A 14,281-nucleotide genomic window follows, 5' to 3' on the forward strand; every position below is an offset into this window, starting at 1 on the left:
AACCTGCAGGCTTGGTATGTTCTGCATGCAGCCTACAAGGTGGGATTGTTATTCATGCAGTCTGTAGTGCGTGGTTAGTCTTACATAAATTTCTCTAGAAGGGGATCATTCATTTGGCGTACAGTACCGTTTTGCCTCATATAGTCTGCATTTGGCGTACAGTACCGTTTTGCCTGATATAGTCTGCATTTGGCGTACAGTACCGTTTTGCCTCATATAGTCCGCATTTGGCGTACAGTACCGTTTTGCCTGATATAGTCTGTATTTGGCGTACAGTACCGTTTTGCCTCATATAGTCTGCATTTGGCGTACAGTACCGTTTTGCCTCATATAGTCCGCATTTGGCGTACAGTACCGTTTTGCCTGATATAGTCTGTATTTGGCGTACAGTACCGTTTTGCCTCATATAGTCTGCATTTGTACTGAAATGCTTGCCCTGGCTTGAAATTCCGGTACATTAAATGAACAGGAATGTACCCGACGCAGCATGCAGGATGAGATTGGTATGCAAGCAGCCTGCAGGGCGAGATGTTTTTCATGCAGCCTTCAGGATAGGGTTGGTCTGGAAGCAGCTTTTAATGGGATTGGTTTGCATACAGCCTGCATGATGGGGTAATTCTGCATGCAGCCTGTAGGATGTAATTGTTATGAATGCACGTATAGTCTGCTGGGTGGGATTAGTCTGCAGGATGTGGTGGGTCTGCATTCAGCCTGCAGGATAGGGTTGGTCTGCAAGTTTTGAACATTAACAATTCTTTGTTTTAGAATACATTTAACCGATCAACCGAATATTCGACTGTAGACATTGTGCTGTTTGTCGAAATATGGTACAAAACTGTAGAAATTCGGATGACGACATTTTAATCTTTATCAAAATAAAAAATTGTTCCGGGTGTCCCACGAAACATGATAGTTTTTAATGTTTTCCTCCGTATACTCTATCATATTTTAAAGCCTTTTTTCAATTTATTTTGTTATAAATATATAAATATATTTTACTTTGAAATCAGGTTTACCGTAAGATTACCGCCAAATAATATTATTTTATTATCCAATTAATGAAAGAAGACATTTGAACTATTCACCTATTGCCATGTTTCGTAGAACACCCTTTAGCAAACTAGATGGATGGTAACTGCAGTTGATATAGCTTAAATAAAAAACAAATATATTTATCTTTTGACATTTTTTCAGTTTTCGTTCATGACAAAAAATGAAGGATCCAATATATAGGATAAAATCAACGAGGTTTATAGAGTAATCATGTACATAATCCTTTACTAATTGTACAGGCCGTGTACTCCACTTTCAAAGGTCAATCTGTATGTTACAGTACTTGGGGGGATTTCTGAAATTTTTTTTTGTCACTTATGTTCAATTGGTCCTCTGTTTATAAGAATGGAATGTCAGATTAAGAACGGTACTCTCAAATGTTTAACATTAATTCGGATTCAATTTTCTTGACAGTAATTTTTAAAATACTGAACTGGAATCACTGGAAGGAAGGGAGAGGACTTTAAAGTTTAGGGGGGGGGGGGGTCATTTTAAATATGTATATATCGGGTGGGGAGAGGAAGTGATACGGGTAAAAAAATTCCCTCCCCCTTGGAAATTTTACAGGGAATTTGGTCCTCTTTTTGTCAAAACCATGACCAGCAAGGGGCGGACGGGGAATATGTGATACCAAGATTTGGATTTTTATAAAAATATTCATTTTGAGTAATATAATGGGTCCACAGGCAAGCAAAATTTTGAATCTATTCTTAAAATCTAAATCAAATGGCTAAAAGTTGCTGGCTCTCTCTTCTTTCGCTACTCATTTTCAAGGGGGAAGGACAGTTTTCCAGGGATGGGGACGCCCCCTTAATTTTCTTGGGGGTGGGTGCCCCCCGCCCCCCCCACCTTTAGCCGACTCTGGCAATACTTCATTGTTCATTAAGGTTCTGTGAAAACTAATTAAAATTCAAGATACAAAACCTCCCCATAAACTTATACTTCGAAACCGTATTGCATATTTGATGATTGTACTGTATCAATATGCCATAATCTCTTAATCCTGTATCAGTAAGCTGTCTTAATCGTACACTAGGCTAATACACACAGCCAGGTAGCTAAGTTCCAGCCCCTGGATTAAACAGTGACTCCTTATTTTAATGTTTTATTGTGGCAGGTCCGATCTACAAAGGCTGATTACAAGTGAGGAGGATATCGTCGTTTTCTATCTAAATTCTTTTTAAATTCTGACAACTCACTTCATTGTCTTCGAAGCGTAAAATCTGCATGTCGCTATTAGAGATAAAGTAACCAATTTCAAGTAAACAATTTTCATTTAGAAATATAAGAGTATCTCATGCATTCTTGATCATACAAAGATTTACATGAACTTTGCTGTTAACAGAATGCCACTCTAAAAAAGGGGGGTCACTTGATTTTATGTCTACAATCTCTTTAATAAATAAAACAAAGTACAAATTCAAGCCGCAGATTGATGTAAATTCGTTTTAAAGTTGCATGTACACTTAGAAGTTGTAGTTAGCACTTACCCCTAACAGCTAATATTTGAATGTAGAGATTTTAACAACATCTATATTTCAATGTGAAGAAGCCTGACACAATCCAGTAAGTTTTGATGTTTTTGTGTTTAACTATAGATAATAGATATTTTTTTTCAAATTAAATTTAATAAAAAGGGCTTCTAAGTTCAACTCATTGATAAACAATAACAATAATATTTTGCAAATCTTCATAAGTTTTTAGTAAAGGTTAAAAATATTAACTCTGACCGGTCTTAACTCACCTTTGAGTGATATGAGACCAAACAAAAGATTTGGGGCCAATCGGTTCAGCTGCCCGCTTTATAACGCTAATTGGGCAATAACTACCTTTGCTATAATACCAAACAAATATACACCAAAACTAAAGATAGTTTTAATTTTTACATCGCAATCTCAATACATTTTTTGGTCAAATAATATTAATTTCAAAATCAAATACATATAAACAATTGTGTCTTAACTCTTCATAGATGTTAATAATTTAAGAAAGGTATAAACAAATTTTATTTTATCTAGATTTTAAATATTTTGATGTTCCTCATGCATTGGAGCATGCAATTTTTACAAGAACTGTTTAATACAAAAATAAACAATGTACAGGGTTAACCACAAAGGATAAGACTGTAAAGACAACCGGAAACTCCTGAATTATGACGATCCCAAGGTTAAATTAAATATTCTACCTGATATAGTAATATAATGGCTTATTTTTTGATTTGGCAAAGAAACAGACACGTTTACAGTTGAAGTGAATCATGAATGCAAGGAAACAGATAGTAAAAATTCCGTACAGTCGTCTCTGAAGTCTCATCCGTTGTGTGTAACCCGGTATAAGTAAAAAGATTCGATAATGGTAAGAAATAAAAATCACTTTTTCTTGGATCTTGTCAAAGTGAGCAAACCCCTGAGATTACTGGACGGTCCCTTTCCTTGGGACCTGGACCATCTTTCAACAAGACTTCCCTTGCTGGGTCTATCCTCCTCGGTCCACTGGTCCAGGAACTCATGGGACCCCTTTTTCTTCATGTGTTGCAAGGATTTGCTTCTCTGAACTGTTTGCACCTTTAAAAAAACGCTTTTAAACGAAAACTCAATGAAAAAAAATAGTTCTGAAAAAAACTTGACGATTACTAAAGAATCAGAAACAAACTTACAAAATTTGACTTCCAAGTCTCAAAGTCGCGACGTTTCTCATCAATGTCGTCTTTTTCTTTGCGGATTTTTGCAAGTTCAGCTTCAAGTTTTCGTTCTTCAGATTCTAGATAATTTGTCAATCTTGCCTCCCTCTCCTCTACCTTGGCAAACATTCATAGATAATACAGATTTAACAAAATAGATACCTCTTCTACACCTCTGCCATTAATTCACAGATAACACAGATAGAACAAGATATATGTATATCTTCTACCAGTGCTATTAATTCATAGATAACACAAATAGAACAAGATAGATATATCTTCTACCTCTGCTATTAATTCATAGATAAAACAGATAGAACAAGATATATTTCTCTTCTACCTCTGCTATTAATTCACAGAAAACACAGATAGAAAAAGAAAGATATCTCTTCTACCTCTCCTATTGATTTATAGATAACACAGATACAGTGATAACCAGAAAACTCTGGAATAGGGACACGATTTTCAGACTCAATTTATGACTTTTAATGGTGCAACGAACACGAGAAAACACAATTGTGTGTTGTAAAAAGACTGAAATGACTTAACAACTGAATTTATAAATCACTTAATAAACTATTTGCTTGGTAATCGCATCAAATACTATTCATTATTGCTTTAATATCGTCTTATTTTTCTACAGTTTTCTGGTTATCACTCTTGAACAAGATATATATCTCTTCTACCTCTGCTATTGATTCAAAGATAACACAGATAGAACAAGATATATATATATATCTTCTACTTGTGCTATTAATTCAGATATAACACAGATAGAGCAAGATACATGTCCTTCTTCCTCTGCTATTAATTCATAGAGAACACAGATAGAACAAGATAGGTTTTTTTCCTATTTTTTTTCAAAGAAATTTCAGATGAATTAGATAGATACAGTTAAACCCTAAATATTAAATACATCGAAAGAATTCATCAAATGTCGTATTCTTCACTTTCTGATAATGGAATGTTGCTGCAGATATTTAGTTTTTAATTAAATGATTATATGGAGCTCCTTAAAATTGTTCCCGCATATTCATGGCAATTTATTTATTTTTGCAAAAACTGAGATTTACGTAAAATAGTATAAAATTGTAAAATTGTCAAGACGACATTGATAAATTCTTTCGATGTATGGCTCATTTAGGGTTTAACTGTACTAAAGTCATCTTTTAAATCATCAGCTGCACGCCACATATATGACAAAAAAATTTACTTTTTTTCTATCTGTGTAATTTGTAAATTAATCAAGTTAACAATCTAGCTACCAGAAATGACATTTTAGACTTTTAAATTTCATATTTCAGATTCATAACATTATCCAATGTACTGCTAGCAAATGTTTGCTTTGAAGTAGTTTTTATATACAATAATTTTAAAATGTAGAAATAAAGTAATGGCTGGACTAGGGCTGGACTTCTATTTGCATTTTTACCTTTTTCTGCAGAATAGATTGTAAATTTACTTCTAAAAATTTTAAGCGTTGGCTCCAATGTTTTTCTTCCTTAAACACCTAAAAGGTTTATTTTCTATTTGTTCACCGTAGGACTTGAGGCAGGAGGGATGGCTGCTCTCAGGGTTTTGAAATTGCTCCTAGGGTTTTGGAGTAAAAGGTGAAAATTTATCCGACCTTTTATGAAAAGTCACTAAAACTGACGACATTTGTTTTAGCTTATATATTAAACAATATTGGTAACTTTTAAAAAAATCTTTTTTTTGTTAGATACATTAAGGTTTCATTTAAACTGGTCTAGTACATCTCAACATCTATATAAGTTATCTTAATTCCATTTTTTAAAATTATTTATGGTCGTTAAAATGCGTTTTTACTCAACAGTCCATGTCCAATTTAGAGCCTTTTATATGGCGCGCACTATAACAAAAATCATGAAATTATTGAGATATCTGAGAAAACTAAGAACAAATATAGAAGACGACATTTAATCAATCTTATGTGTATTAGATGTTTTATACCAAATAGTTATCCTAGTTTTTAAGTCATAGCTGTATTTTAAATTACTATTATCTGTAAGAAATTTCTCTCCTTGAAGGAATAATTGCTTGAAAGATAATGGTTTATGAGTGTATACGACCTGTGCATAGTTGACACTGACCAACCAGTTAGATCTGAACTTTTCATATAATTCATTGGTTTTCTCGATCAAATCTACAGTTCGGTCTTTCAGCAGTAGTTCCCTTAATATTACGCTATTCTACAGTCTGTTCTTTCAGCAGTAGTTCCCTTAATATTAAGCTATTCTACAGTCTGTTCTTTCAACAGTAGCTCCCTTAATATTAAGCTATTCTACAGTCTGTTCTTTCAGCAGTAGTACCCTTAATATTACGCTATTCTACAGTCCGTTCTTTCAGCAGTAGTTCCCTTAATATTAAGCTATTCTACAGTTCGTTCTTTCAGCAGTAGTTCCCTTAATATTACGCTATTCTACAGTCCGTTCTTTTAGCAGTAGTTCCCTTAATATTACGCTATTCTACAGTCTGTTCTTTCAGCAGTAGCTCCATTAATATTACGCTATTCTACAATCTGTTCTTTCAGCAGTAGTTCCATTAATATTACGCTATTCTACAGGTTGTTCTTTTAGCAGTAGTTCCCTTAATATTACGCTATTCTACAGTCCGTTCTTTCAGCAGTATTTCCCTTAATATTACGCTATTCTACAGTCTGTTCTTTCAGCAGTAGCTCCATTAATATTACGCTATTCTACAGTCCGTTCTTTCAGTATTAGTTAAAAAAAATACTACAGTTCGTTCTTTTAGCAATAGGTCTCTTAAAAATACTATTTTTATAGTTCGTTTTTTAAGCAGTAAATCATTTAATAATACTTTATTCTACAATTCTCTCTTTCAGCAATAGTTCCTCTACTCTCTCTATTACTCTATTCTACAGCTGTTCATTCTTTTAGCAGCAGGTCTCATAAATACTAAAGAATACAGAGGACCTAAAGGGAGTATTTACTCCAATACAGAATACAGGACCTAGAGGGGGTATTTACATCCATACAGAATACAGGACCTAGAGAGAGTTTTTACTTCAATACAGAAAACAGGACATAGAGGGAGTATTTACTCCAAAACAGAATACAGAATACAGGACCTAGAGGGAGTATTTAATCCAATACAGAATAAAGAATACAGAGCCTAGAGGGATTATTTACTTCAATACAGAATACAGAACCTAGAGGGAGTATTCACTCATATACAGAATACAGAATACAAGACCTAGAGGGAGTATTTACTCCAATACAGAATACAAAATACATATCCTAGAAGGAGTATTTAATCCAATACAGAATACAGAATAAGAACCTAGAGGGAGTATTTACTACAATACAGAATACAGTATACAGAATACAGATCCTAGAGGGACAATTACTCCAATAAAGAATGCGGAATACATAAACTTAGAGTGAGTATTTACTCCAATAAAACTCCAAACAGGATCTAAGCTAAAATGCAAAGCTAATGGTTTTCAGATTGTGAGGTTCAACGAATTCGTTATTTTTCATTAAAAAGAATAATATCGAGCAGGCTTATTGCGAAATCGTTTAAATTTCTCTAACTTAAAAAATTGTTTGCTCCAAACTAAACCCTGGCTTTAAATAAAGAGCACTTTATAACTAGAATAGAAGAAAGTAAACAATGGCTGAATAGAATATAAAATTAGTGTGAACAATGAATGTAGAGAGAAAGGAATGAAGCTCAAATTGTGGTATTCTACGGAAATCTGTAAAAGAAAATCCTTCAAATAAGAAGGAATGTTAGTTGCGTAAATGTGCATATGAATAACTATATTGGGAACTCAGCATTGACCACTGCTCAGGGTAGTCATAGTAATTCCCGCCGCTGTTTACACGAGCTTTGTCGTAAATTTTAACTATTTTTCTTTATTAAAGTAAACCCACTCAACTTAGAATCTAAGAACATTCTCATGGTTCTCCCGAGTTCTTAAATCAAAATTTGAGGCAAATCGGTCAAAGGGTTCCTGAGTTATGATCGAACTACCAAACAACTATATATATAGATGACAATATGAACATTGTTTATATTTTTTCATGTACACACTTAGAAAAAAAGAAAAGCTTACCTTAAGCTTTGAAAATCACAGAATTCCTGAAAACAAATTAAATCAGAATTCCTTACTTTTCTTTACTAAGAAAGATTGAACAAGTTTTCTGATGATAAAACTAGATTTTTTCAATTCAGATCTGGTTTAAAGATAGTCAACGCTTCTTAAAGGAAAAGTCGACGAAGGGTTAAGTGCCCCTCTATTTACAGCAATAGAAGCTTTATTCAATAAGATACCCTTTAACGTTTGTCTAATCAGAAATGATGGATATACTACGAACCATTTTTTTCCTAACTGAAAAATCAAAAACTTTTAATTGCGGGTTTGCTATAAACGTTTCATGTGGATTTATTTATCTTTTCAGTACTCAGATAAAGGTGCTGTCGTGAATCAAAGTTATAAAAGTTTTTTAAAAATGTTTTAAATATAAGATTTTTTTCATGAACTTATACCTTGTTTTCAATATTTATAAGTCCCCAGGGATATCTTCTAGATTTATAGTTCTCATCCTTAACATCATTTACAAAATTACATTTTCTGAAAAGCTGTTGATTAGAAAAAAGTTTGAAAATGTATCGTAAAAAGTGCATTTTGCAGACTCGAGGAGTTATGATGTCGAAAGTCACACCGATAACTCCAGATAAAATAACCATGCAGGAAATCTTTTGTATGAAATAAAAGAAGAATTTGGCTGTAGAGAAAGGAGAATATGCATTTTTCCATTTCAATAAATTCTTCTGAATTCCAAATTCTCGAAAGGAGGCTTAACCTAACATTTGCGTCCCTAGAGCCTCAGATATTGGAATGTAAGTTTTAGAAGAATAAAACTGTTTTAAATATTTTGATCATGAAAAATATTAACAATGGTAACAACATGTTTCTTCCTTTCTTAACTGTTTACGCTTTTAAAAGTAGTGTTTAAAATTATTTAAAATAATTTTTTAATAACATTTTTTCTGAATTTTCCACAAACAGTTGTTTCCTTTGTAGAATTTCCCATTTTCTATAGTATAAAGTACACTATACAGTGTACAGTGTACAGTGTACATTGTACAGTTTACAATGTACAATGTACAGTGTACAGTGTACACTGTACACTGTACACTGTATGGTGTACAGTGTACAGTTTACACTGTACAATGTACAGAGCCGGACATGAAAAATATTACAAAATAAAGAGTCTGGGTACTATCGGAGACCCCCCGATTTTTATCAGATTTTCATCGGATGCACCAGCTTTTCATTGGAGACCCCCAGATGTTCATTAAGACGATAGACTTTAATCTGAGACCATACACTTTCAAAGAAGACCCCAAACTTTTCATCGAAGACCCCCTTGATCTTTTCATTAGACTCCAAACTTTTTGTTTTAACCCTCAATTTTCAAGCTTCGTGTTTCCGCTACAAAAATTGGGGTCTCCAATGAAAATTTTGAGGTCTCCAACTAAAATCTTTGGGTCTCCGATAGAACTCCAATGATGATGATTTCATCACAGACTCCAAAATAAATTGAAAATAAAAACGTGATTGTAATCACCTGATTCAGAGTTTGATATCTTTCTCCTCCTATCACAGCAAACGGTTCTAAATACATGATTATATTTATTATTTCGAAATAATCAAGATTTATAATAGTTACACTTTACCTTTCCTTCTTACCATGATTTTAAGCAATAACTAGTTTACCATAACAAACATTAATGATCATAGAAAGGAATTGAGTCTTTGCCAAAAACTCTGATTTTTTTATCCCAATATCGTTGCAACCCAATAACGCAGACCTTAGATATTTCAAACCACTAATTCTAATAGATGAACTAGTCTAAGCTTGAAATATAAAAGGTTCACATAAAGAGGTTGCAAAGATATAGAAATTAGAAAATATTAGTTTGTGGCAAAGACTCAAATCCTTTACACGATTTTTAACCTTTGTATTCAATGATGATGATTCAAATTTTCAAATAACCAAATAACGAAGTTTAAATGATTACGAGGGCGAGTTAAAAAAACTGTAATTTATCGACAATGATTTTTCGGTGTCAGCATTTTGATTTTTCTTGGTTTATGTTGAAGGTTGCAAAAACGGGGAACACGTGGAAATAATCAGTTCTTTTGTATGCAAAATATTATCAATTTCTGTCAATAGTGTTAAAGTAAATGAAAAACGGTATTTTCTAAATTGTATATTGATGGAGTTATTTATGAAATCAATAAATATAATGCGTAAACACGATACAAGATACTTTATTGAATAAAAGAATAAAAGAATGGTTAAATGGTAAACACTATATACAGCTCCACATCTTGGTCACAACGATCAGCTCCACCTCCGCTCCAGTCAGTTCGTACACGACTAACCACTCTATCCTCCTTCCCTGACCATCTTGTACAGATCCTTGAACCCTAGTTTCAGGAATCCCAGGACAGGAATTTTAAGCGAAACTTGGGCCCAATTTTGGCGCGATTTTATAAATATCCTTAAACACTAAACAAGAGGAAACGGGATATATATTTCCCCAACACACTATTTACAACACAAAAAATCACTATTCTGACATCCTCTACAATAGATTAATGATTGTTACAAATTTAAAACCGCTTTTGACTCTTTTTCAAAGTTTTGTAAAACATATTTTTTATTCCTAAAATTCACTATTTCTCTCGATATACATTGAATGTAAAATCTGGTATAACGAATGCGATAAAAACATACATTCTTTTCTTTTGATACTCCACCATTAAATATAAACAGACTGCTAATAAGCTCTCGTGGACTGGGCTAAGCAGGCCTACAGTTGTACCGGTGGGGCTGCTACATTTCCATGAAAGGTTTTTGATGCAATCTGACAGCCACTTTGAAAATAATACCCATTCAGGGGTTTATAATACCCATTCAGGGGTTTAGTTTTACAATCTTTAAAGAAATAGTGTTAACTTTTAACATAAAACATAAAATATATGAATTTTGTTTATTTTTGAAGATTTTGTATTTTGTACCCGAAGGATCCTTAAATATTCCTAAATAAAGACGTCTGTTTATTGGTCGTGTACTCCCGTTGTACTCCATGAAACCTGCTGCAGTGGAAAATATCTCATATTCTAGCCTTTAATAGATCACTGTACTTTCTTATCTCTGGGATGAATCAATGATTCCAGGATAAATTGCAGGATGAGGGGGAGAGTAATCGTCCGGAAGAATGATTGACAAATAAAGTTTAAAATCATTATCCTTCCTTCCTTCCTTCCTTCCTTCCTTCCTTCCTTCCTTCCTTTATTCCCTGTAGGGTTGAGAGTATTTACACCCTGTAGGGTTGAGAGTATTTACACCCTGTAGGGTTGAGAGACTATTTTCAAGAAAGGAAATGAAGAACTTGTTTGTCAAACTCTTGTTTTATGGGGTTTCCTATTCAAGTTCGTGATTCTTCATGTTCACAATGATTTCAAAATATTAATTAACAAAACATTTTAAAAAACATCAGAACGTTAAATGCGTAGTTGATATGTTTAATAAAATGTTTTCATTTGTTAATAAGTTTAAGAAATCCAATTTTGAATCGGTAGAAGGTTAATATAGCCTGACATTGTGTATTATATTTACATATTTATATATATATATATATATTTACATATTTATATATATAGAAATCTGAAGCTTAGCTGTTCATAAAAGATTGGATTACCTTGTATAGCAAAACAAACAAGGCATTTTATTTTTATTGTTTGGATAAAAGGATTATTGCCCATCTAAATGATAAAGCTTTTTGCATGCATATGAATATACAAGACCTTCAGGGCGCTCTGCGCCAGTCTTCTAATTTGAATTTTAGTAAATTTGTTGAATTCTTGACTGGGTTGATGCAAGTTTCCACCTTTTTGACGTTGATTGGATACAAGCAAACCAACAAACAACCAACCAACAAACGGCTGGACAAAATTGGCTGAAATTTTTGAGGGACCCCGCGGTGCACAATTAATATTTTTTGACCCTATCGTAATTCCACGGGCAACCCCGTGCACTTACACTTACACTTACAACAATACTTCCTCATACTTTTTCTACTCAAAATTGACGAGAAAGGCAACAACGGTTCTGTTTTCTTGATAAAAGTACTCGTGTGTACTGGCAATTTTTATATTTTCAATGACAATGATTTAACATAGATTCTAACTTTTACGGTTTAAGGGAGGTGCTGGGTTATACACAAATAATAAGACTTCAGAGACGACTGTACGTAGTTTTTTCCGTCTTTTTCTTTCATTTTCCTGGCACCCTACATTTTCCTGGTACCCTACATTTTCCTGGCACCCTACATTTTCGTGGTACCCTACATTTTCCTGGCACCCTACATTTTCCTGGTACCCTACATTTTCCTGGTACCCTACATTTTCCTGGTACCCTACATTTTCCTGGTACCCTACATTTTCCTGGTACCCTACATTTTCCTGGTACCCTACATTTTCCTGGTACCCTACATTTTCCTGGTACCCTACATTTTCCCGGTACCCTACATTTTCCTGGTACCCTACATTTTCCTGGAACCCTACATTTTCGTGGTACCCTACATTTTCCTGGTACCCCACATTTTCCTGGTACCCTACATTTTCCCGGTACCCTGCATTTTCCTGGTACCCTACATTTTCCTGGTACCCTACATTTTCGTGGTACCCTACATTTTCCTGGTACCCTACATTTTCCTGGTACCCTACATTTTCCTGGTACCCTACATTTTCCTGGAACCCTACATTTTCCTGGAACCCTACATTTTCCTGGTACCCTACATTTTCCCGGTACCCTATATTTCTATTTATTTCTATTTATTTTGTTAAGATTCTGCTGATTTATTTTTATTTGGAATAAAATGGAGTAAGATAATATTACGCAGACTCTGTTAGACGACACAAAGGAAAAGAGGAAAATGATTTCCCCCTTCTACAGTTAGTCTATGATCGTTGTTTTTGTTTCGGGCGAATAATTTTTCAGATTTCCCGTGCACTCTCTATACTAGTAGTATACATAAATGGAACATATGTGAATGTGACCTTTGCAATCAGAATTTTTAAAATATAAGCATAAATAAAGTCATGTCAAGCCTAGGAGATCAGTTAGTTTTCATTACTTGAATCATTATAAAGAAACCCATAAATACTCTTCCTCATCAGATCCTGATAGGATGATTGTAAAGTTGATGTTTCTCGTCTCCCAAGCTGGGTTTATAATCTCCCAGCCTAGGATTATACCTCGAGAACTTGGAACCTTGGTTTTAACTCAGGAGATATATCCAGAGGATTATCTCTATGAGAATGTTGAAAATGAATATACGGATCCTGAAAATCTATCTCAGGAAGAATGTTTTGAAGATAATAATCAAGAAGACAACTTTGATGAATACCAGGCTGATGATGATGAACTCAATGCTTTAGAAGATGAATCTATCGCACCGGAAGACATATCTTTTCCTTCTACGGATAATGATGAAATGGACGATCCAGATCATTTACTTCAACATATTATAGATCTCATTTTTGATGAACAGACAGAGACAGACGAAAATCTTCAGGACTTCTTTGAATACAACACAGAAGAAAACAATGAACCTTCCGACGATGCGATCAATTCAATCATAGGTGATTTTCTTCCTGTTGATGATAGCACAGAAGAGATTGAAGGCTCTGGTAGTCTAAAAGTAGAATTTGAAGGTTCTGGAAATGAAATTACTGAATACTCAACTGAAAATGTTCAAAATAATAAAACAATGGAAACAGCTATTCAGGTTGATGAAATAGGAACAGATATCATGGAAACAGGAGATGCAGGTGTTCAGGTTGAGGAAACAGGAATAGATATCAAGGAAACAGGAGATGCTTGTGGAGATATGAACTCTGCTTGCAAGGGTACAGTAACAGTGCCTTTTCGAAGACGTAAAGGTCTTTATAGAGGACAAAGGAAAAGAAGGTTAAACAAGTACAAGAAGCAAATGAAGAAATTACAAAAATGGAAAAAAAGATCAAAGCAAATGAAAGGAAGAAAGCATAAGAAAGGAAAACAAATGAAATGGAGCAAGAAATCTTCATTCCGAAAAAATAATCTGAAAAATAAATGGATGAAGGTACGGGACAGTGTCAGAAGGAAGTTGTCCCAAAAACACCCAAAACACAAGAATGCAAGAAAATATAAGGGAAAACGCAACAAAAAGTCAAAGAAAGCACTCACATCCTTAGAAGCTATTTATTAAAGACTTTAACCGGTTAAAACTAATATGAATATATTGTAAACAATTCCAATAGATTTTTAGATAAAATAAATAAAATTTGAACTATTACTAATAAGCAAATAATAAAGTAGTAACCTCTATTTATTTGGTTTTTGTATGTATGTCAAATAATAATTACAATTCATAAACCTCTTGATGATATATGTAAAACCACAGGAATGTTCTCAGCTTGGTTAAAAAATTTCTAAGTTGAGT

At 33.7% G+C, this 14,281-nt stretch overlaps 1 protein-coding gene across 4 annotated transcripts in view; it reads right to left on the reverse strand.

Annotated features, from left to right (window-relative positions):
• Positions 1-3,035: 3,035 nt before the first annotated feature.
• The window catches only part of LOC111710050 (uncharacterized), a 30,528-nt gene continuing 19,282 nt past the window's right edge, over positions 3,036-14,281 (reverse strand). For 2 of the 4 annotated variants that reach the window (XM_023484078.1, XM_023484069.1), the window contains 7 exons: positions 9,352-9,398; positions 8,267-8,323; positions 7,833-7,858; positions 5,824-5,926; positions 5,166-5,243; positions 3,710-3,850; positions 3,036-3,617 (listed from right to left, as the gene is read on the reverse strand). In XM_023484078.1, coding sequence (XP_023339846.1) covers positions 3,423-3,617; positions 3,710-3,850; positions 5,166-5,243; positions 5,824-5,926; positions 7,833-7,858; positions 8,267-8,323; positions 9,352-9,398 — 647 coding nt within the window. In that variant the 3' untranslated portion in view covers positions 3,036-3,422. The other 2 variants (XM_023484083.1, XM_023484091.1) reach the window with 2 other exon arrangements.

The sequence above is a fragment of the Eurytemora carolleeae genome, unplaced genomic scaffold (genome assembly GCF_000591075.1).
Source record: "Eurytemora carolleeae unplaced genomic scaffold, Eaff_2.0 scaffold136, whole genome shotgun sequence".
Lineage (NCBI taxonomy): Eukaryota > Metazoa > Arthropoda > Copepoda > Calanoida > Temoridae > Eurytemora > Eurytemora carolleeae.